The 24,281-nt window shown below is 36.6% G+C and overlaps 1 protein-coding gene across 1 annotated transcript; it reads left to right on the top strand.

Annotated features, from left to right (window-relative positions):
- The first annotated feature begins 306 nt into the window (after positions 1 to 306).
- Positions 307 to 23,206, top strand: SLC25A46 (solute carrier family 25 member 46). Its single transcript, XM_080803424.1, has 8 exons — positions 307 to 757; positions 3,198 to 3,240; positions 4,768 to 4,825; positions 7,346 to 7,423; positions 7,875 to 7,975; positions 14,901 to 14,957; positions 16,168 to 16,225; positions 19,169 to 23,206. Exons 1-8 carry the CDS (start codon positions 463 to 465, stop codon positions 19,745 to 19,747), a joined length of 1,269 nt encoding a protein of 422 aa, XP_080659550.1. The 5' UTR covers positions 307 to 462; the 3' UTR covers positions 19,748 to 23,206.
- Positions 23,207 to 24,281: the final 1,075 nt, after the last annotated feature.

The following is a 24,281-nucleotide window of genomic DNA, read 5'->3' as shown; positions in this document are numbered from 1 at the left end:
CCAGTGAGGAAAAGAGAAGACCTAGATCTGAGGCCTTTGAGTGCAGCAGGACATTTCTGGCTGAGATCTCAGTGAGTCAGCTCCACCGTCCCTCGATAAAACGTCTTTATTCGACCTCCGCTTACCCAGGCTGTCCTTCCCACCCCAGTTCCCTTGGCATCTCTTTGGTACAATGTTCCATTAACCCCCCAGTCATTTTTCCACCTCCTCCAAGCAGAGACTTCCTTTAAGGATTGGCCCTAGGTTACCGCCGCGTCTCCGTAGCAACGCTCTCTCGCCAGACCGCCGGAAAAGGTTATGATCACGTGCTCACCAAACTTCCGGGTTTGCAACGTGACTTCCGGTTGTCAGATCGCTTCCAGACGCGGCGGGGGGCCGGGAAGAAGCCGAGAGGCCGGAGGTCGCGGTGGCCCCAGTGGTTGTGGGCTCCGGGTGGGCTCGCATCGTCCTGCCCCGTCTGCGATGCATCCGCGGCGCCCGGACGGATTCGATGGCTTGGGCTATCGGGGCGGTGCCCGGGATGAGCAGGGTTTTGGCGGCGCTTTCCCGGCCAGGTCCTTCAGCTCCGCGTCGGACCTGAGCCACTGGGTGACCACTCCCCCAGACATCCCCGGTAGCCGCAACCTGCACTGGGGCGAAAAGAGCCCGCCCTACGGCGTACCCGGCCCCTCCACCCCGCTCGAGGGCCCCGCGGAGGAACCGTTTCCCGGCGGCAGCAGCGGAGGCGGCGGCGGCAGCGTGCCGGGACAGAGCACCGGTGAGGGACCTGGGAGCGAGGCAGGGGTGGGTGGAGTGGCGGGGCCGCGGCCCGCGGCCTGTAGACCGCGGAAGCCGCGCCGAGGGTCCCGCCTCCGGTGCCGCTGAACGTATCGCGCGCCACACCCTCTGCCCTCCTTTCGTCCTCTGCCCTTGCGGCGGGCCTGCTCCCTCTTCCCAGCACAAACCTTTCCTCCCGGATCACCTCGGGAACAGACACCTGCCTTAACTCTGGACTGCGTGGTAGGAGCTTCGAAGGGTTTTGGTGTGTGACATCCCATGGCCTAAATCAAGAAGGAAGGAAATTGGATTATTTATTGTTTATTGGGAATTATGTGAACAATACCTAGTTCACTGACACCATTATTGCCTTGAATTAATAATGGTAGCTTTGGGTTCTGTAAAGTTTTTCAGCTTTGGCAGGCTTCGATTCAAACCTGACTCTACCACTCTCAAAAGCTAAGACATTTTGTTAACCTCTGAGAGCCTTGCGTTTTTTCACCTTTAAGGTGGCTAGAAGAATAATTCATAGAGTTTTTTAAGGTTAAATAAAATGAAGTGGTGCTCGCTTTGTCAGCTCATATACTAAATAAAATGAAGTGTAAGTAATGCCTCGTATAGTATGGAGCACATAGGAAGCTAAAAAAAAATTCGTTTCCTTCCTTTTCTGTTTTAATCATAGGAGTTTTGTCTGTTTTCTAGACTCTCAAACTGTACTCCTAAATTTTCCCATCGCCTATTTCTCACCTAAAAACTCCACTAAGAAGTAAAAAACACTGAGACAATGTCAAGACGTTGGAATCAGGACATAATTATTCACTGTAGAATGTCAGAAGACCTGTGTTTTAATTGTAACACTGTAATCTAAATATTCTCAACTTTTTGTTTATTCACAAAATGGAAAGAATCACTGCCTCTTCCCATTTTGAAATCATTAGAATAGACTAGACCATTAAATATTAAGTATAGTCTAGATATGTTCATTTGCATTTATTTATGTGTACTTGGAAGTACAGTAATTTTTTTTTGAGTTAACTTGGAGGAATAGATTTTAAATATCACCTAAGAGCAAATGAGGATGAGGAGGAGGATCTTACACAGTGTTATACAGTTTGTTTTTTCACCCTCTCTAGTTTTCTTTCTGTGGTCCCAAAGTAGTACTGGAAAGTTATAAATAATTCAAAATGCATGTATGATTGCTACACAGTTAACTTCTTAGGCAGTAAAGCTGATATTTTTATCTTATAATTTGTGCTTTAGTGGTTCAAGTGAGGAGGAACTCTTAAAACCAGGGGGTGTTTGCAGCAGTTAAGAGGTTGGCAGTGGTAATTTTGCAAGGAGAATTGAAGACTGAGACTTAGACAGTTAACTTACACAGTTAATAAACCTTTCTAACACTTTGCAGAAAATATCAGCAGCATTTTCTGTTAACATACATGCAAAAAGGGAAAAGCTGAAAGGAGGAAAGTATCTTAATTGGCAAAAGGACCTTCTTTCTGGCTTGTACATTTTTCAAGGCAAGGGTTAACAAAATAGTTTCCCTAGGGACATGTTTACATGGCCTTATTCTGACTGTAAGGAAATAGTGACAGCATGTGAAAGAGCTGAGAGAGAGAAAAGAGGAGGAGAGAAAAAAATTATCCCTTGTGAATATTGTATTATAGTAGAAATGTAATGTCTGGCCCCCTGAGGTTGTGGTATTTCACCATCATGATTTTGAGATTTTTAGCCAAGGAGAAATTCATTTATTTGTTCTGACGTATGCATAGGAGTGTTTCCAGCTGTAAACTTTTCTAATAAGACAATAGAAATGCCATCAGGAGTAGTGCATATGTACCCAGTAGCTTCTCACAGAGATCTAACTAAGCAGTTACTCTCAAAATATTTAAAACTTGTCGAGAAGAGAGCCTCATTTAACCATTTTGATTACCCTAAGTACGCTTTCGATTTAATAATTTTGAGGTGTCTTTCTTGCAACTGTTCATTTAACATAGATGTTTTCCATCAATAACAGCAAGTGACTAATTTTACAAGATGGGAGGTGAAGTTGTTGGTTAAAAAAATTTAAATTGTAGTTAGAAGTTGAAAAATGGTAATCCTTAGTTTCTACCTGCAGACATGTTTGATTTGGCCCACAGTGTTGTAATGCTTTTTAAAATAGTTGCTGGTATTTTAAAATTGGAAGATATTATGTAAAAATGACAATATCTCTTTAGAAAAATAACAGTTTAGAAACACTGGGCCCACAGTCCTACATGTCAACAGTGAATTGGAGCTGAGGAGCCGGTCTATCTTGCAGCTTCCCACAGCTTCCCTGGCCCATATCAGAATTTGACTCTAGGACGTAGAATTTAAATAAATATCGTGTTAATAAAAGAAAAAAAAATTTTACAGTAAACCTAAATATTGGTTATGAGTAATCTTATTTCTTCCTGTTTTAGAGCAGTTGAATAGATTTGCTGGATTTGGTATTGGCCTTGCAAGGTAATGCTTTTTTCTAATGATTTTTAATTGAAGTTTTTATTTAAAGTGTTTTATTCAGAGTGTTTTAATATAAAATATTAAATGATTAGTATTGCTTCCTTTAGATTGATTCTTTGGAGCAGAGAATTAAATGTTGAATAATATTTTGCAGAAAAAGTTATTTAAAATCTATAACTTGATTTTCTTTAGTAAGGATAAAGAATAGCCATTCAAATTATAACCACAAAATAATTTTGTAAGTTATTTGCATTGAACCTTCCCCTAAACATTCTAATTGTAATATGATATTTAACAACATGGAGTCTGGGTTTTGCTTACAATCAGCATTTAATGACCACCATTATTTTTTTATTTTTAATGATCATTTCGTGGGGAAAAAACCCTCCAATTTTGATTATGTGATCTCTGATGAATATTATTTCAAAATACATCAGAATTCCACAAAGGGTTATGTTGCATGCCAGGACAACTCATTGTTTTAAAATTTTAATCAAGAAAAAAATTATTTTATTTGCATAATTAAACCTGAGTGTTACTGTAAATAGGAGCATAATTCTGAATTAAAATTTTCCTTTTGCTAGAATTTATTTTTCTTTAGCCTCACTGTTAAAAGCTATTGTTCATTTGATACATTATTTATTTATTTATTTATTTTAACGTTGTTTTTTTTGTTTTGTTTTATTTTGTTTTGTTTTTTTGACAGAGATCACAAGTAGGCAGAGAGGCAGGCAGAGAGAGAGGAAGGGAAGCAGGCTCCCTGCCAAGCAGAGAGCCCAATGTGGGGCTCGATCCCAGGACCCCGGGATCATGACCTGAGCTGAAGGCAGAGGCTTTAACCCACTGAGCCACCCAGGCGCCCCTGATTACATTATATGTGTATATGTATACGCCCTGCATGTGCTCTCATGCTTGTGCAGCTGTCACTGTTAGTATGTAACCTGCAATTGTAATTATTTTGTAGGGAATGCTCTCAAGAAATATTTGATATCCAAAATAGTCAATTAATAGTTATTAAAATCCTTATAACTTAATCCCTCATAACTTAAATGCAATGTACATCAAAACTAAAATTTATAGAAGGTGGTTCATGAAGAATAGATGATTCTTCTGATAGGAACTTTGTTCATAGGATATCTTCTGAAAGAAATGGAAAGGAGCATTTAAGTTGTCTAGGAAAGGAGTTTCCCATTTCAGGCACGGAGCTGTAGTTTCATCTTTAGAGTACATGTATTACTTACTATTTTATGTTACTGCCCTTGCTTACCAGTTTGAAGATCTGGCTTTAATTCTTTTCATATTGAATTTTGTTGTTCTTAGAATGATTTGCAAATATATCCAGACAATTTTTTTTTAACTGTTAGAATGGGAAACAAAATAATGTATGATTCTTCAAGCAAGAATAATTTCAGATACATATTTGTTGTAATTTAAGTTTTGGCTATTGTGTGTGTGTGTGTGTGTGTGTGTGTGTGTATACACAAATATATATATATTAATTATATATTATATATATAAATTATTTTATAGCCTCTTTACAGAAAATGTACTGGCTCATCCTTGCATTGTTCTACGCCGCCAATGTCAGGTAAATGAACTTTTCTGTTACCTTCTAAACAATAATCCTTACTCTGATTTAAAATACAGAACTCAGATCAATGGCTGAAACTGTATAACTGTTACTCCATGTGAAATGTACCAGAATCTACAATAGATCAGTCTCAGACTTTTTGGTCTTGAAAACTCCTACATCATAAAAAATTTTGGTTTTGAAAGAAGAAGGTCTAACCTTATATGCATATGTATTGAAAATGGAATATTTTATATCTTTTTCAGATAATTGGCAGATTTTCTTCTTTTTTACTATACCAAAACTAAATAAATAGTAATATATTAAAGGTTATTTGCAATGAGAAATTTCAAACCATGTGAGTTAACTTTTTGTACTCTCTTACATTAAAATCTAATGATCTATGTATGATTCTATAACATCATGTGTTGATTATTTGAAAAATATTGGGACGCCTAGGTAGCTCATTCGGTTAAGTGTCTGCCTTAGGCTCAGGTCATGCTGGTTCCTGGGATCAAGTCCCACAGCCGGCTTCTTTCTCGGCAGGGAGCCTGCTTCTCCCTCTGCCTGCTGCTCCCCCTGCTTGTGCTCGTGCACGCTTGTGTGCTCTCTCCCTCTCACAAATAAATAAATAAAATCTTTAAAAAAAAAGAAAAATACTGATTTACTGAGTTCTGTAGATCTTCTAATGTTAAGGCATTTGATTATATAGTACTTTAAAAAATTGTCATTAAATCACTACCAATCCCACCAGAAAAGTGTTTCAGTATTGGTAAGTTCTTCATGGTAGATGCAGTTTTTTCAGAATTCTAAATTTTGCTTGTAAAGTCAGATTTATCATTAGCATCCCATAATGCCAGTTTTTTTTTCCTTTAATCAATAGGCTCACTTTGTTCTTTTTTTTTTTTTTTTTTTTTTTAAAGATTTAGTTGTTTGTTTTAGAGAGAGAGAGTGAGGAGGTGCGGGGTGGGGCAGGAAGGACACTCTCAAGCAGACTCCCGGGTGAGTTTAGAGTCCAATGTGGGACTCATCCCATGACCCATGAGATGACCTGAGCCAAAACCTAGAGTCATACGTTTTGCCAACTGAGCCACCCAGCTGCCCCTGTATGTTTTTCTCACATGTTAATAACTGTAGTCTGGTAGTCAGTTTTTGCAGAAGAAATGGTGTTCCATGAAAAAAGTAGCTAGTTCAGCTTGCAGCTTCATCAGACAAGTGCTTTTCCTCGCAACAGCATTCTTACTTCATTATGTAACACACAGAATAGTAATTACAAAGATGTATACTTGGGGCGCCTGGGTGGCTCAGTGGGTTAAAGCCTCTGCCTTGATCCTGGGATCAAGCCCCGCATCGGGCTGTCTGCTCAGCGGGGAGCCTGCTTCCCCTCTCTCTCTGCTTGTCTCTCTACCTACTTGTGATCTCTGTCTGTCAAATAAATAAAATCTCTAAAAATAAAAAAAATTTTTAAAAAAGATATATACTTAAGAATCAACATTTTATAAAATTAATGCATTTTACTGTTTCACCAAGGACATTCTTAAGTGAAAGTGGCTTTTTCCTTTTCCAAGTGAATGGGATAAAGAATATAATATGTACAAAAATACAGTTTGCTGCCAGCTGTCTTGATTCATGCTAAGGAGTAAGCAGTTTTAGCCACCATTGTTTTGCGCTATTTTTGAAAATGTCAACACAATAAAAAAGACAAGTGATGCCTTAGTATCATTAACAAGATAATTTTAAACTTGTAGATCCCCCGAATGGCCCCATGGATTAAGTGGGCAACTCTGTGGTAAAAGCTTCCATAATCTAACTTAATCTTCTTTGAAAATTGAGTTAGAAAATATATAAATAATTGCAAATTAAGCTGCTCATGCTTCAGCACCCAAAAAAATAGTCATTAAAAGCATGGACAGTGCATGTAGCCTAGAACAGTGGATTTCAGACATGTATTCTACTAAGCAACAGTATCACATTGTGATTCAGTGTGTACATCTATACAAGTACTTAAATGTTTTATGAAATAATGGCATTAGAATGTGTGATGCATTCTGATACTTTCTTTTTTGTTATTTTATAAAATATCACCCCCCTTTACTGATTTCATAATTTACCAATTGTTTATAGTTTACAGTGTAAAAAATGCTTGGTATTAGGAGACCTGAATCTCCTGTTCCCTGAGTTCTTCATTGGCTCCTGTGTGTTCAATGGAATGAATGTTTTGCTACACCAATGTAATTCTAGTGTTTATGGAAACATAAATGTCAAACAGCTTGTCCTTCTTTATTATATATTCTACATTACTGTGTATATTGTGCATTGGTGTTCTGTGTTGTGTATATATATATATAGCCATATATACTGTACTTTAATAAGTTATTTAAATGTACTTTTAATAGTAGTAATTTTGTTTAGGGTAACTTCCGATGACTTTAGAATTGGGCTTTTGTTTATGCTTTGACTCCTTTGTATATCTTTGATGACACTGTTATTTCTTGACAAAACAATAACAAAAATAATTTACAACATAATCTTTTATAGGTTAATTATCATGCTCGGCATTACCATCTCACTCCGTTTACAGTCATCAATATCATGTACAGCTTCAACAAAACTCAGGTGAGAATTAGTCTATAGGTTCTATTAAGATTATTTATAAGTACCATATGGTCTTAGTGGTAATTAAACCAAGAGTAATTCCTTTTAATTTAGTTAACAAAAATATTTTAAGGCTTGCTCTAAGACTAATGTAACCTGGTAATGACATCTTTTGGTGTCACTGAATAATTAATATATTCATATCATTTCCAAAATTAATTAAATATTAGTAATGTTTAATTAGTATTAGAGATGTAGTTAATTGGAATATTCACATTGCCTAAATATTGGCCACTCAACAAATAATAAAACGATAGGAATTAATGTAGTTGTAGTTATCTACTAAAATGTCTTAAAATAATGCCTTATTGGAAAATATTAGTAAACATTTAATATCAGGTTTTATTAAGAACTTTTTTGTGTTTCTTATTTAGGCATTAATAGAAATAACAATAAATTTTGTTCATTTTAGGGACCGAGAGCCCTTTGGAAAGGAATGGGAAGTACGTTTATTGTCCAGGGAGTCACACTTGGAGCAGAGGGAATAATAAGTGAATTTACACCTTTACCAAGGTAACCTTTTTGGCATCTTTTCGATATCAGCTTCGTATTAAACTTTAAAAAAATATGATAGTTTCTAAAAATACCTTGAATTTGAAAACTTACCTGAAGTAGCTAAGAGATGAAATAGAAACCAAAGTTAGATATATCTTATTGAATTAGTATGTGATAAAGAAAATGCTTCCTGGTCTAGTATCTATTGAGATAGGTCTCTCAGCTCCTACTGACAGCTATGTTGCAACAACTGTCTACTAAGGAACAAACATGAGTATGTGAGCAGTTCTTACTGTTTAAGTAGCCACTTGGATGAAGGAGACATATGTAAGCAAATTAAAGTAGTACATCAAGATTAGTGCTATAATTAAACAAACCCCATTCAGTGCCCAGGGGATACTTCACATGAAGTTATTGGCAAAGGTTTGAAGAAACAACTGAAATCTGAGCTATATCTTCAATTATGAGTAGGAATTTGACTTGGCAGAGAAGGAGAGCATTCCAAATAGAACTGACAGTATGCCCAATTTTATGGAAATTGGAAGGTCTGCATAATAAAAGTCTTGTGCTTGGAATACTGGACATTTATGGAGTGGAATAATAGGAAAAGCAGCTGAGATGCTAGTTCGAAGCATGGTCATGCCTTTGTAAGGGACTTTGGCTTCATTCTCTGTGTAATTGGGAATCTAAGGTGTTTGTTTCAATATATGGGTTATTTGATCAAGGATTTACTCAAGTGGCAGTATAAAATAAAAAAAGTAGACTGGTATAGCCAGTGACTTGTGGAGAACTGTTATAGTAATCTAGGCCAGACTGGAAGGGATCTGAAGTGTGGAACAGAAAGGGATAGGCATTTCTGAAGTCTAATAGATTGGTAGATTGGGAATCAGAGGATGGGAGAAAATTTCCATCAGTGATAGACTTCTAGACTGGAGAATACAAAAAGAAGAATAAGTTGGAGTGGGAAAGAAGATGAGGAATTTATCTTTCAATAGATGAAGTTTGAGATTCCTGCAGGGCAGCTAGGAGGACATTTCTAATATGTGGTTGGCACCATGGATTAGAGTCTTAGAAAAAATTTGAAGCTGGAGGCATAACTTTGGTTGTTCTGGCATAAAAGCAGCAGTTGAAGCATTAGGATTGGTGAATTTCCCTGAGGACAAAGTATACACTAAATGACAGAAAGTGGACCAAGGACAGTATCCTTGGTGATGTGTGAAGGCATATGTGTATGTCATGTGTGTATGTGAAGGTGTGTGTGGTAGGAGAGGTAATTGAAGTCAGTTTTAAGAGATACTCACAAAAACCATTGAACATAGTAGTAACCTAGGATAATAGTATCTTAGAAGCCGAGAGGAGAGAATTAGAATGTAGAATTGTAGATACATTTAGAAGGAGAGGGAAGAGAAATTAGGAAAGCTTGCTTCTGGGTCTGTTTACTCTCTGAAATAAAATATTGGGGTCAGAGCAGAAAAGCATGAGAAGAATGATACACATTTGAGACAGTAAATGCATAACAGGAAGGAAACCTTACAAGGAGTATATATGAAAGGACCATTAGTAGGTGATAGTGGAAATCATAAATTTGCTTAGGTACTATTTGGCAGGACTCTAACTTTGTGTATCAGTGCTGTATGCCAGAGATAGCATCAAAGACTTTGAATGGTTTGTTAATCCAGAGTTAGTCCCTGGCAGAGTGAATTTTTTGGATTGACTAGGAAGTGAGGTAGTCGAAGGTACAACCACTAGTGTCTCAATCTTAGGATTCAGACTTTGCAGGGAATGAAATGAAGGCAGGAAAGACTGAAATCAGGCTTTTTGCCAATGTAATTGCTTTCAAAGGACTTCATAGAGTTCTTTAACACAGACTTATGAAATGTTAAAATCAAAACAAAACATTTGGCCTACTAAAAGTTTCCCCTCTCATACTTAAGAAATCTGAATTTCTGTCTTTAACTAACTTTATTCACTCCACTGCTTTTTATATCATAGTATAAGATCATAAGTTAGTACTTGTCAACAAGTGTTCTTAAAATTCTCTCACAAACAAAATTTTATAAAGATCTAATAAAATTCAGGAATTTCTATATATTGAAGTATAAAGAATTCTGTATATTTGTAGTCAGAATACTATTGGTCCTGGCTATACCACTTCTGACTTCTGGGACTTCAGATAGGTAATGCTATTTCTTTAACACAGAGATGAAATAGTAACTTTAACTTAAGGTTTAAGGGAAGGAAAAAGAGGAATGGGAATAGGATGGTGCAGAATTTCATTGAATTTTATTATCTAACTTTCTTATTCTATTGACCTTATAGACATGTCGGTTATATAGGTACGTATTTTCTCTTGGTCATTTTGCGTCTTATTAAGAAGACACAAAAGGCTATCTTTGTTGTATTCTACTGGGATAATTTTTCAGATAAATCCCACTCATTCATTCATCTCCTGAGTTCCTATTATATGCTAAGTCCTTTGCTGAAAATGAGGCATACAGTGAGGAGAGGAAACAAAAGGTAACTGTGACCATGAAGCTTACAACCCAGTATAGGGACATCCATTAAGTAAAATAATCCCATTAATGAATAAATAATTACAAATTGAGATGTGTTCCCAGAAGGAAAAGAAAAGATTCTGTGAGATTAATAAAGGGTTAGGAACAGTGCCCCTAAGAAAATAACACTTAACCTGACATCTGAGTGCTGATTAGGAGGCTCAGAACAGTTTGTGTGAAGACAGTGTTGCATAGGGAACATGGAGAATTCTGGTAACTTGAGAGAAGGCTCATATGGCTAAAGCTCAGAGAGCAAGAGGGAGAGCTGTGTGACAGAATGCTGAAGATACAGGTGAGAGCCAGATTGATGCAGGGCCTTGTAGGCCACTTCAAGGATATTGAAGAGTTTTAAGGAGAGGTCAGTGACATCAGATTCATGTTTTTAAAGGGTCATTTTAAATGGAGGTGAGATGATTTCGGGAGGACCAAAGTAGATAAGAGGACACATGTTCATATTCTACAACAGTCATCTGGGTGACAAGTAATGGTAACTGGGACCAGGGTGGCATCTCTTGAGATGGATCTAAGTGGATTCTTTTGAAATGTGTTTAGGTAAAACGGATGGTATGTAGTGATGGACTAGGGATAGTAGGTGATAGAGGAAGAGCTGTCCTGGATGACTTCTAGGATTTTGGCTCATGTAACTAAATGTCAAATAAAGCCATTCTCTGAAGTACAGTATAAACTTTAATTCTGTTTTTAGGCAGGGAGAAAGCAAAGTCACAGCAGACAGGGTAGCAAAGCAGTAACCCAAAGTGATTCACAGAAGTTACCACCTGAGGAGAATGAGCTTGGGGGGTCTCCTACACTGAGGTTCCCTAATTGCACAGCCATCACTAGGTAGAACAGGTGAGACAGTATGGATTCACAAATATTTAGATTTTCATTTTCATTTTGATCACATCTGAGAGAAAAAGAGCAAGTCTGTAGTGCCCATGAAGTCACCAAGCTTAGAGCTTTACAGTATTACTATTTTAAAAGAAAAAGTATGTAACCCAAGATAATCATCTGTGATCTCTTTATCTAGCACCCAGACCCCATCCCAATTTTTCCCCAAATCTTCCAAGTGGGGTAAGGGAGACTACATGTACCCTTTACTTTCATATGTCATTTCTCATTTACATAAGGAACACCTGTAACCAAGTCTCCCTGTGTATTTCAGTCTCACAAAAACTATTTGGTTGACCTCCAGCTTCATTTGACGCATCTCACATTTTGTATTGTACCAGTATGAACATCTTACAGTTTCTCCTCATGTTGTCTGTGTCTCCTAACCACTCTTCTGAATTCACTGACTTTGAACATATTCTATTTTAAACACAATGAAATCTTTCTCCAGTTCAGTAGATTTCTTTTTGATTAGTAGTTACTGAGCAGGGACCACTAAAAGAGTCCCAGAATAGGGAAGAAAGATCATTAGCTTGATTTTGGACAAGTTCATTTTTAGATGCTTTGCCACACCCAGGTAGAGTTATCAGGAGACAGATGATATACATGGTTGACATGCAGAGAAATCTAAAGTGAAGCTAATGGATTTGGGAGGTTTTGAAAGCATCATCTTGGATAACATTACATTAGGAAGAAGCATAACATGTAAAGTAAAAAGAGGGCCTGACCCTGTAGGAACTCTAGAATAGGTGGCTGGCTTAAGAAAATCCTACTGCAAAGGAGTCAAAAGTAGAGACTAGAGGGGAGGAGAAAACCAGAAGAGTATGCGATAGTGGAATACAGGGACAGAAAATGCTTCAGGAAGAAGGGAGGAACCTGAGGGCCTGCTGTCTGTTGAAGGGGAAATAAAGTATATCCAGCTCCCAGTGCTCATCACCGGTGCCTTCCTTAACACCCAGCACCTATTGAACCCATCCCCCTGCCCACCTTCCCTCCAGTAACCCTCAGACTTAAAAATGTCCGTTGGATTGGGGACCTTGGCAAGAGCTGTTTTTTAGAATAATGGGGTAGAAGCCAATTTGGCGTGGGTTCAGAGGTGAGTGGGGTGTTAGGACATGGAAAAATAGCAAGTTCAGAAAGTTGGCTGTGCAGAGGAAAGATGAAGAGAAGTAGCTGGAAGATGGGTTTGGTTGAGGGAAGATTTTTTTTTAGGAGGGCAGGTATCTGTACATGTGAAAATGAGAGAGAATGATAAGTAAAGACTTTAAAAATAGAGTTATTTAAAAATTCTGTTGCTTTTTTGTATTGATTATGCATGGAAGCATGGATATCAATCTGTCAAATAGAGAACTATTTTAAGAAAAAGCAAGTCATTTCTCTTTAATTTATTGCTCTTTTTCAAGGGCAGGCTGTGCTTGTGAAAATAGTGAGTTAAATATGTTTACCTATCTTTTGGCATTTGATAATGAAATATAAAGAGGTTTGATCACAAGTAGATTTTCATACTATTCTCTTTCCTAAAGTGTTTCAGCGTGCTAATTTAAATTTCTAGAGCTGTGGCAATAGGTTTTATCCACAGATAGAGATACAAGGAAGAGAGTCTCATATTTTTTATACTTGATTCTAAATTTCATTTTTCCCACTTTTAATAATCTTATTGGTGTTTAGAATTGGCAGTAGTAATTAGTATTGTATTCGAAGGCAGAGTAGCCCTGTCCTTACAGAAATACTGATCACAGACCCATCTGTCTCTAATGTTAATGATGGTTTCATCCTTAAAAATCACTGTCATAATGCCCTGTGGTAGTACTCTCTTGGGGCCGTGGTAAGAGTAACAGCAGTACCCAGGCGATTTGTAAACCATGTAGCATATATTGTTTTAGAATCGTGAAGTCACTGTCAAAAAGATGGGAAGCCTCATCTTTTTTATATTTTTTCATCCAAATCATTGGTGGTCATTTCGGCTATATTTTTCTATGGTTGTTAAGGCCTAAAATATTAGTCTTAGTATTAATTTAATAAAAATGCGACCCAGAAGGCTCTCTAAGGTCTTACTAATCAGAGTTGGTTGGTCTATTGTCTAAGTTTCTCTGCAGATCTTCTATTCTTTTAGAAATTCTGCATATTACCCATGTTGTAATTGTACTGAATTTGTTCTTAGAGGATTTATTAATGATGATTTTCTGCACCTTTTTTAATACAAAATAAATTTATTCCCTGTCTCCTTAGGTTTGTCATATTCAGTTATTTCAAATAGAAGATGTTTCCTCAGCTCTCTGCTGGGGCCGTGGTGCCATGGGTGCTGGTTTCGTCAAGGGCACTGGTGGCAGTTCTCTTTATTTCACACTTTATTTCATTTTACACTTCTGTCTCTTTGCTGTTCAGCCTCTCTCACCCTTCTCCCTCTTCTCCCACCCCTTCTACCTCTCTCTCTGCTTTCTCAGTTTATTCTGTTTCCTCATTGACTTTTCCTTTTGCTCTCTCTCCATTCTCCTTTCTCCTTTTTGACTTTTCTCATGATGCAACTTTCTCCTCTTTTAATTCTGCAGCTTGCCTCTCTTCTTTTTCTTCTCTTTTTTCTGATTTCCGAGGGTGACCTAAACAGCAGGAAGCACACAGTGCGAGACCTTGATCTCAGACCGGGCGCTTTGCCTGTCACCCGAATGTGTCCCTGTGGGTCTTCTGACCTTCCTTTGTCTCATAAGTAAAAGAAACTGGACCACACCTGCTCTGCTTGCCTCACAGGATATCTTCCTGTATCAAATGGGATGAGAGGAAGTACAGGCAGAGTGTACAGACTTCCACGTCCTAGAAACCAGGGTTTAGGACCCACTTCCGTCACTAACTAGTTGTATGGCTTTGGGTAGGTTATGAACCCTCTCTCAGCCTATTTCCTCATCTATGAAATTGGGATAACAAAGTCATTGTGAGAGTTAGAAATAACTCCTGCAAAGCACTTTGCACCATGGCTGGCCTTGTAGGTGCTCAGAAAGATATCGGAATATAATAAAGGTCACACAATAAATATCATAATAAAGAAAGGCACTTGGAAAATTTGGTGCTACACAAATGCCACGTTCATTCTGCATTACAGTTACTTAATTGTGTTTTTAAATTCTCATCCTTTTTCATCCGTTATCCTATTTTTTGTCTCCCTTTCCCCATCTCAACTCTTCTTTCTTCCTCAACCTGTCATTTTTATATCTCCTCCTTGAAGTTTTCATGTTCCTCCTTTAAGTATTAAGTTTTTTATAATTAGTGGTAGTTTTTCCTCTTCTGTCAACCCCTTCTTTCAGCTCATAGAAAAGTACTTAGTACATTTTTTTCTTTTTAAACCACCATAATTGAACTGTGTCCCAGAAAAGAACATGTTCACCGTTAGAATATATTTCTCCTACAGATTTTTTTCTTAATTACAATCAATTACCTTTTTGAAAGTCAGACTAGTTCAAGATGTTGTAAATAACATGGCTTCTGTTTTATTGAAATTTATTTTTTAGGGAGATTTCACATAAATGGAATCCTAAACAAATAGGAGAACACCTTCTACTAAAATCGTAAGTATCAAAAGTGGCACTTATATTGAAAATTTGCATTAATTTTTATAGTATTAGGGCTGAAAAAAATCTTAATACAGCAAAGAAAATTAGGGCAATAAAATATTCAAAAGACAGTTAACATAGAATTGAGGAATAAAATCCTGAAATATATATTATCTTTAAAATAGATCTTTCTAAATTTGGAAGGCTGAAATCACAACCTAATTTTTCTCTGTGTTCTTAGGAAGTTAGCAGAGGTCTTCAACTTGTTTAACCCAATTTGCCAGAAAAATTATTATTTTATTATTAAGCAGAAACAAAAAGTTATTTGTATAGTGATGAGCAGACGCAAACCTTAGTGTCATTAAAACCTAGTCCTAAAGACACTTCATGATTTTACAACACTGACCATTTTTGTAGATTAGAATTTTACTCTTCACTTTTTAATTTTTTTTGAAGATTGTGAATTGGAAATCCCCCAGCTTGCTGGCTCCCTCTGTGGGACATTCCAGCACATTATTACTTAGTGATGTTCCATTCACCTTGAAAACTACTTCTTGCCAGGACCTGGCCCATAGGGTTAGGTAAGTCCCACCTTGATGTTATTTTAAATAACTATATTTTGCAGGCTTGCAAAGTTGTAATATTACTATGTCTAAGTAGTGATGATAGGAAACAACTTTGCAAAGCTGTACAATATTGTTTTTTAATATAAGGGGACTTCACTCATCATTGAAGACTGGCTTAGCTCTGCTGGGTGGGAAATCTGGGAATGGATAATGATAATCAATAGGATAATAGTAGAACAGTATACTTGTTCAAATGTCACTAAAAAGACAAACAGTGGAATGGATCCCTCATCCTAACTTTTAAATATCAGATTTATAGGCTATGTTAGCTATATGCAGGTATATAACAAGGTTACATTAGCTGTATGCAGGTTAGACAGTGAATCATAATCAAGCCTACATTTTACTGGTTTAAAATAAAATCCATTTTCTTTGCAGCCTTTCCCTGTGTTTACTTAAATTTTATCACTAACTGTTCAATAAGGCATCTTACAGTTCAGGTCTCCAAAGTATCTTTATGCTATAGATATTAATAGTTTAAAACCTTAAATATATTCAGGCTTGAATATAAATTACAGTGTTATATATAAGTAGATATTCAAAATTTAGCATAAGCATGTTGTTTCAGTATACTGATAAATTTGTTTTAATTTCTACAGCCTAACTTACATGGTGGCAATGCCTTTTTATTCAGCAAGTCTAATTGAAACAGTACAGGTGAGCTACTTTTTATTGTCATTTTTTAGATAAAAATTTTTTGAATATTCAATATATTGTTTATATCAGATTCTGACTGTATACCAGAAGAGTTTAAGACACTATCCTTTTATAATTTTAATCTATCAAATACCACCCATATCCCAGAGATTGTATACTAGGTCATTGCTGGTTGTGTATCTTTCCTTTGCAAAATTACTCCACACTTCTAGTTTTAATTCTTTTTATCCATCCCATAGCCAGCTGTATTCTTCATTCAGGTATCTCAGAACCCAGCCAAGAGCTTATTCTGAATACAAAGAATCTGTTTGGTTTTTTCAACTTCTTAAAATCTTTACAAACAACTCAGATGTTTATGGCTTGTCGCCAGACTGTGAATTACTAATTACCTGAGCATAAAACATGCTGGATAATCACCCCAATAGTGAGCAGGTAGTTCCATAGATAGTCTACAAACAGCATTCTTTTTAAATATGCCTTTTAAGGAACATTTGGTACCATGGTGTGTTAAATTCTACAAAGCTAAAGCAATCTCCTGTCAGCCTTTTAGTGTTTTACCATTTCTAACCACATGGTGGCCCTTCAAGTACAGTGTATTGATGTACTTCTTACCATACCATTCCTACAGTTAAAACTCTAACCTGAAGATAGTATGTATTAACTTCACATATACTCAAAATCCAATTAATTGTACACCACCTATCTCCTGCCTCCAACACCAGATCTTGTTGCTTATTTCTTATCTTCAGTATGTATGTGTTTCCTCTGTAAGAACCTCACAGGATTAGCCCTTTGCTTTTGTAATTATTCTTTTCCACTTAGTTGCTTTTTTGGCCTTATTGTTGATTGATTGATTATTTATTTATTTATTTATAATTAACTTGAGTTAAGTAAAGTTAATGTTTTGCTATGCAAATATACTTTCCTCTCCCCTAGCTTTTGGCATTGTATCAAATGATATGATGTTTGTGTAAGGCTGAGTTTTACAGAGCTATCACTCAATGAGATATCCACATTTGACAGATAAGGGGGTAAAATAGCAGGAAGGTAGTTCTTTAAAGAAAAAATAAGCAGTGTGATATATTGGGGAGAACAGATTTTAGCTTTAGACAGACCCTTACCAAAATCACATTTCTCTACTTAAGTTTGATCTGGGAGTAAACAAATGTTTTAACCTTTCTAGATCTTAATTTTCTCATCCATAAGATGGGAATAGCATTTTAATAACAGTTATAAAAATTAGATGAGTTATTTATATAAAGTGCCCAGCTCACTGTCAGTTTTTTGTTTTTTTTTTACCCAATATCCAGCCACTGTTTTTCCTTGCTCCAGATTCCACCTGCTGTCTCCTTTTGACTCCTTTTGTGTATTTTCTAGAAGTCTGTCTTTTACTTCTTACAGTTTTTCTCTTTTGAGCACATTCTTTCGATAACCTCTTTCCCATCTTTTCCGCGGTCCTCCAAAGTTTTATCCTTGGCCTGCTCTGCTTTTATCCTATAGTCACCATCCTGAAGAACTCATTTACTCTTATGAATTGTTTCAACTCTAATATCTATGTAAATTAAATCATCTTCCCCTCATACTCAACTCATAAAACAGTCTCTTCTTAGTACCCTGAAAATTAGCTTCCTTTTGAGCTTCTTCTCCTATTCCACTAGTGATACTATTGATATCTGCCCCCAGAGACTCAAAACGTTAGTTCTGATTTTTAAGAAAGTCTTGGTTTTTATGTTTCTTTCATCCTTCGTAACCAATTAGTCATATGCCTGCTTATTTGTAACTCCACCACGTATCTGAGATTTGTCTATTTCTCCCCAGTGACAGGCAGCCATTCTCATCCTTTCTTTAGCACACAATCAGCTTACTACGTTAGCTTCTTTCTTCCTACTTCATTCATGTTTCAGTGGTTTTTTTCCCCCTTCTGGGAGCTCGGATTTCTGAGAACATTTTTTCCCTGAAAAAATACGCATTTATTTACAAATCTCCAACAACTCCTGAAGCTCTTAAAAATGAGCTTCCTGCTGATCTGTTGTCTTTATTAAAAATCTGTGATCTGGCTCCTGCATTTTAAGGTCACTTTGTACACTCATGCCATTGTTATCAGGTTGCAATGTTTATATCCTTTTCTGATCAAGAATCTGTGTTGACTCTTATTCCCTAATGTCACTGTAAAAAGGCAGATACATTATAGATAATATTGAGGGAGTGCCTCTGGAAGCCAAGCCTGTTTTCATGTAATACTCTCAGCAGCCCTGTGCATAAAAGATAGGTGGGACTAATCCCATTTTTATAGAATGGTAAACCGATTCTTAGGAAAAGTAACTAGCCCAAGGTTACATAAAGGGTAAGTAATGGGTGGAGGAGGGTTTAAGCTTGTTTTTAAGAACTCTGAGCACTGTACAACCTCTTTAGGTGTCCGGTAGCTTTTCACAATGAGTTCTAAGGAGCTTCTTGAAGATAGAGGAACCAGGTTGTCCTTTCCCCATCTCCTCCCTTGTTTCCCTTGCCAGTGAGAATAGCTCCCAGCTTCACAGATGTCTGTTAGTTAATTTCATTTGAAAAAAGAATCTAGGAGCGCCTGGGTGGCTAGCTCAGTTGGTTAAGTAACTGCTTTTGGCTCAGGTCTTGATCCTGGAGTCCCAGGGTCAAGTCCTGTGTCAGGCTCCATGTTCAGCGGGGAGTCTCCTTTTCCCTCTGAGCCTCCCCCATCTCATCCTCTCTCTCGCTCTCTCTCTTTCTCTTTCTCAAATAAATAAAATCTTTAAAAAGGAAAAGAAGAAGAAAAAAGAATCTGATGCCTAGATAACTTTGGAAGTGTGCAAGCCATTGATATTTTCCCCCTGTAGTCATAAATTGGGATTTAAAAGAGACCTAAAAAGAGCCCTTTCTTCTGGCACAGTAAGCAACTGTTCACTTTTATTTGTTTCATCATTTTTATTTCAGAGTGAGATCATTCGCGATAACACTGGAATTTTGGAATGTGTAAAAGAAGGAATTGGAAGAGTGATTGGCCTCGGAGTGCCTCATAGCAAACGATTGCTCCCACTCCTTTCTTTGATCTTCCCTACGGTGCTGCATGGAGTTCTTCATTACATCATCAGCTCAATCATTCAGAAGTTTGTCCTCCTAATTCTAAAGAGAAAGACTTATAGTAGCCATCTAGCTGAGAGCACTAGTCCAGTGCAGAGTATGTTGGATGCTTATTTTCCAGAACTTATTGCTAACTTTGCTGCCAGTCTTTGCTCTGATGTTATACTTTACCCATTGGAAACAGTCTTGCACCGCCTTCACATTCAAGGAACACGCACAATCATTGACAATACAGACCTTGGCTATGAAGTGCTTCCAATTAACACACAGTACGAGGGAATGAGAGACTGTATCAATACCATAAGGCAGGAGGAAGGAGTGCTTGGTTTTTATAAGGGGTTTGGTGCTGTTATAATACAGTACACACTGCATGCAGCTGTTCTACAGATTACCAAAATTATTTACTCCACCCTTCTTCAAAATAGCGCTTGAGGTTTAAGTTCCTGGTTAGTCTAAAAAATATAATCTGGGTACTTTGTTATGAAATTATGAGGGATAAAAGTGAAGTACTGGGGGGGAAAATGGATTCGAAAGTGAAACTGGTAGGAAAAGCCCATGCTGATATATTGACTCTTCATTTTTTAAAAGGCATAGGTACATATTTTGGATGAAAAGTATTCTAAATTTGAAAACTCAGTGAAAGTAACACTCATGCATTGAATTCTAGCTAGTGTAGCACTCATGCTAAACTAAAAATGATCCTGGGCAGAAGGAGAAATTTGTCAGCAAACATAAAACAAGATTTCACAGAGCTGAGTTTATTCCATCTGACTTTAGAATTTATTAGAAGTTTACTTCACCTTCTAGATTGATACTGCTATGTCATCCTTAATAGAGTATATAGTACCAATATAGTTTACCTTTAAGTAAATAAACTATGTCATCAGTGATAAAGATGGAAAGGACTGGATTTGCCCACGTGTAAGCAGGACTTGAGGAATTTTAAATTGCATTGTCCCTGTGTAACTTCGTAATGGCTATATATTTATTATATAAAGCCATTTATGTACATACACGGAACTTGGAATTTCCTTCATCTCTACAAATTTTCCACTCAGATCAGCTTATTTCATAAAATGAAGTCATGTACTTTCTGCTCGAATAGCAGAACAAAACATTAAAAGATACGGTACCCAAAAGATTTAAGGCAAACAGTACATTTGTCCATATCCAAACCCAGCATTTCAATGCCAGCAACTGAAAATTCGTCATATGTTTATAAAGTTTGATTTGCTTACCTAGATATGTGAATCATCAGGCCATTTTTAGAGCCACTCCTAAGAGCGAGAGAGTAAAAAATAATCATGACAACTATTAAACAACTATTAATGTTTCCATATTTACAAATTGTGTCCTGAAAGGAATGTCACTTGCCTTATATTTCTGAATGACTTGTCTTAGAGGAGACACAATTAAAATTCATGTGAAAATGTGTGCCTCTTGCCTTCCATATAGTCATCATTAAATAATGGCTTCAGTTTTTATTTTCTTCTAGTTTTTATTTATAGTTTCATTATTTAAACTAGATATACATAAAGGGAGAAGCAAGTTTATTCTTATCACCTTTTGTTTAAACTTGTTTGAATGAATAATGAAGAAAAAATAAAAACATTAAAGGGTTCTTCCTGCTTTTTATGGATGAGGAAAAGAAGTAAATCTCAAAAATAATAAGCAAAAACATGGTTGTTGGTTTGTTTAAAAAAAAAAAATTCTGCCTGTTCCTAAATTGAAGTTGGTGGGTGAGGTTCTTTGTATAATAAAATAATAAGCATTTGACCGATACATCATTAAACATTTTAGAGTTTCATTTCCTCACAGGAGTGATCGCAGTTTTACTACAAACCATTTAGCACACTGAAGTGCAATGATTTTGCACCAATATTGGCCAACCTAAAACTGAGATTTACTTGCTAAATGTCAGCGTAACAATTACTTTTTGTGATTAATAGTTTTAGAACCAAAAGATGTTATCCAAAAAGTGTCAAACCATATGTAAAGTAGCAACTCTGTCTATGATCTTGTGTGGTATATGTGTGGTTTTTTAAAAATCACTAAAATACATACGTTTTCCATTTTTAAATTCCACCAAGAGGGGAAAATAAAATTAAACGCCATTGGTCACATGTTGTATTTTCTGGTTAATCTTTTAGATCATGGTTTGCTTTGCCCTACCTATGACACTTAAATTGTTTTCAGTGCTTTTGAACTGCTAAGTAAATTATTAGATGTTTATAATCTGTTCAACTTCTAATCATTTTTATTATCATCAAAGATTGTTCAAATAAGAGTAAACTTCAGAAAATTTCAAGTTTCAGAAAATATCTAGAAAACAATCTGAATGGAATCAAATATTTACTAATGAGAGTCCATGAGATCATCATGTAATTAAAAATTAGTTATTTCAAGATTTTTGACAAAAATTAGTGTAAAGATTCAGTTACATAAATCTGTCTCATTATAGAATCCTTACAAGATAGATAGTCAACCACATACAAGTAAGGTTGGTCTTTTGTCTCTTTGGAGGCAGAATACAAATTAATATTCAAGTTGGGATGTGGCAAGTAAAATACTAATCATTCTTTAGTGCCATTCTAAATTAGTTGAAATATAAAAATCCTTAAAATTCAAGGACTTAGATGCTGACCAAATACACTTAAATGAATTTAGAAAGGAATAAGTGTAGTGCGTATTAGGCACACTCTCCCTTTAAAAATTGCTCTAGCTCCTTACCATATACGTGCCAAAGTCAAATATCCATTGGCTACATTTTTTTAAATGATAATAGCTCAGAATATTTTTTAATTCATTATGATTAATGATATCATGAATAAAATTCTATTAAAATGTTCCACAGGCCCTCTTACATAAGCCATGGTCCTTATGGTCCTCTTACATAAGCCAGATTTTGGCCATGGAGCTGAAGTGTGATTTGCTTGCTTTACCTTATAGGGTTTCTTTCATCTGAGTCAAATAGTATGAAAGTGATTGAGCTAAAAACTGAAAAACCTGGTAAATACTAACTTAGTATGTTAAGTGAATTTATGAATTGATTTAGCACATTTGCATATAAATTTCCCTTGAGCTACCCTTCTCTATTTTATGAGCCCTTGAAAAATAATCCTTAGGTTTTTAAATTTATTGAAGGCTCCAAACTCCCTGCACTAGATATTACAAATATGAAACAAACTGATTTCAAAATGACCAAGATTTGGGGGATGTGATAACTCAGCCCTTTTCAGAAACAACTGGAGAATGAAGAGATTTCTCTCACTTTTGCAAACATGCCTGACTACTCACAACTGTCTTTTTAGCACTGGCTTCGTTAACAACTGCACAAAGCATTCACTTTACTGATTGAACACGAATGCTTCAATATTTCTGTGTATTCATATATCTGCTCAGAAAATAAAACACATGCTTTGGTATTTGTTTTTTGCAACTGAGATTGTGGAGGATATTCACCCTCAGTTTGATTTCTTCATCTTTTGGGACATGAAAGACTACTCTGCCAGCTCTTTAAAAAACAGGTTTGAATTATTATTTTCAATAATACATAAGCAAATAAAATCCCCTTGGCAGCAATTCACATTGCATTAGAATTTGAGTGATACTTTGGCATTTCTGCTTTCTCTCTCTTCCGGATAATTGCACAGTTCTCTTGCTCTCTCTAAACTGGATGTGTAATGTCTTTCTTTTGAAAAGTCATCGATTATCATTAATGTGATACCAAGTTGTATAGCAGAGTAACAAAAACTTGTGATACTATGAGTCTTTTGCAATATTACCTCAGCTAGAAGAGGTATTTGTGTATGTGTTTTTAAGTTGTTTTTGTCTAGTGTTTTAAATGTTTTCAGCAAATTGTGTAATATGAAAAATTTCAATAAAATGTTGAAATAAAAACAGTATTTTTCTCTTACTCATGCTAGAGTGCTACTCGGGCCCTTGGTAAAAGAAATGTTATATTTTTGTAGGTAGGAATGAAGATCAGGAAAAATATATGAAGTTAAACTTTTTTCCCCGCCATTTAAAAAAAAATCCTGATGTAACTGTGACGTGGCTCACAAAACAAGTCACCTACTTTCTAAAATAAGGTTTCATGTGCATTATATTTTGTAGAAGTCTTCCACATTCCCATATTTGCTCCTCACAGCAGCCCTCAGGCATTTTCTGAGTAGTTTTGTTTAGGGAAGAAACAAATACAGGGAGGTTGTGACTTATCCAGTGTTAAGTAACTAGGGGAGTGATGCCAGCAAGATGGCAAGTGGGCAGTTCCAAACTTCTGTCCCTCTATAGAGACTTAGAAAAAAACAACCAGAAAGTCAGAACCAACTTTGTCAGAACTCTACACAACAAGTTTACAGCAACCAAGTGAATGCAGAATCAAGAAAAAAAGGCAACTTAATGGTAGGGAAACCTTTGTGGGGGTTTTACTTGCCTTTGCCCCCACTGCCTTCCTGGCATCTGTGGTACCCCATGTGCCACTATGGGACATGGTCCTTGGCTCTGGAAGGGATAAAGGAGATATTATTTGCAAGTTAGTGTGTTTATGTGTACTAACTTCTCTAGGGGCTACCTGAAAAACTAAGGCAAAGTGCTCATTTGTTTTCCCTAACTGGAGCTCCACTCAGGCCAGAAAAATGGTATGCATTTCCTGAAAACATTGTAAGGTGATCAGAAAAACCTCAGCCACTTAGGGCAAACAATGATGGTCGGGACATACACGAGACTGTCTAAAGCCAGAGAGAGAGTTGCTCTGGGGAATCAGGGCATTCAAAAGTCATCATGCATATTAGGGAATTTAGAAAGCTATGCACATGCTTGGGACAGGATGCATGCTCAGAAAAGAGCTGAGATGAATCTCAGCTTTCATTACTGCTGAGCTCTAAGCTCAGTGCAAACAGGAAGGAAGGGTGAGGCAGAGTTGTAAACGGCCTGGCTAAGTGTTAAAGGGATGCTCCAACAAAGC

This window comes from Martes martes, assembly GCF_963455335.1.
Source record: "Martes martes genome assembly, chromosome: 5".
NCBI classification, from domain to species: Eukaryota; Metazoa; Chordata; class Mammalia; order Carnivora; family Mustelidae; genus Martes; species Martes martes.
The sequence above is the reverse complement of the archived record's forward strand: the minus strand, read 5'-3'. Positions and strand labels throughout refer to the sequence as shown.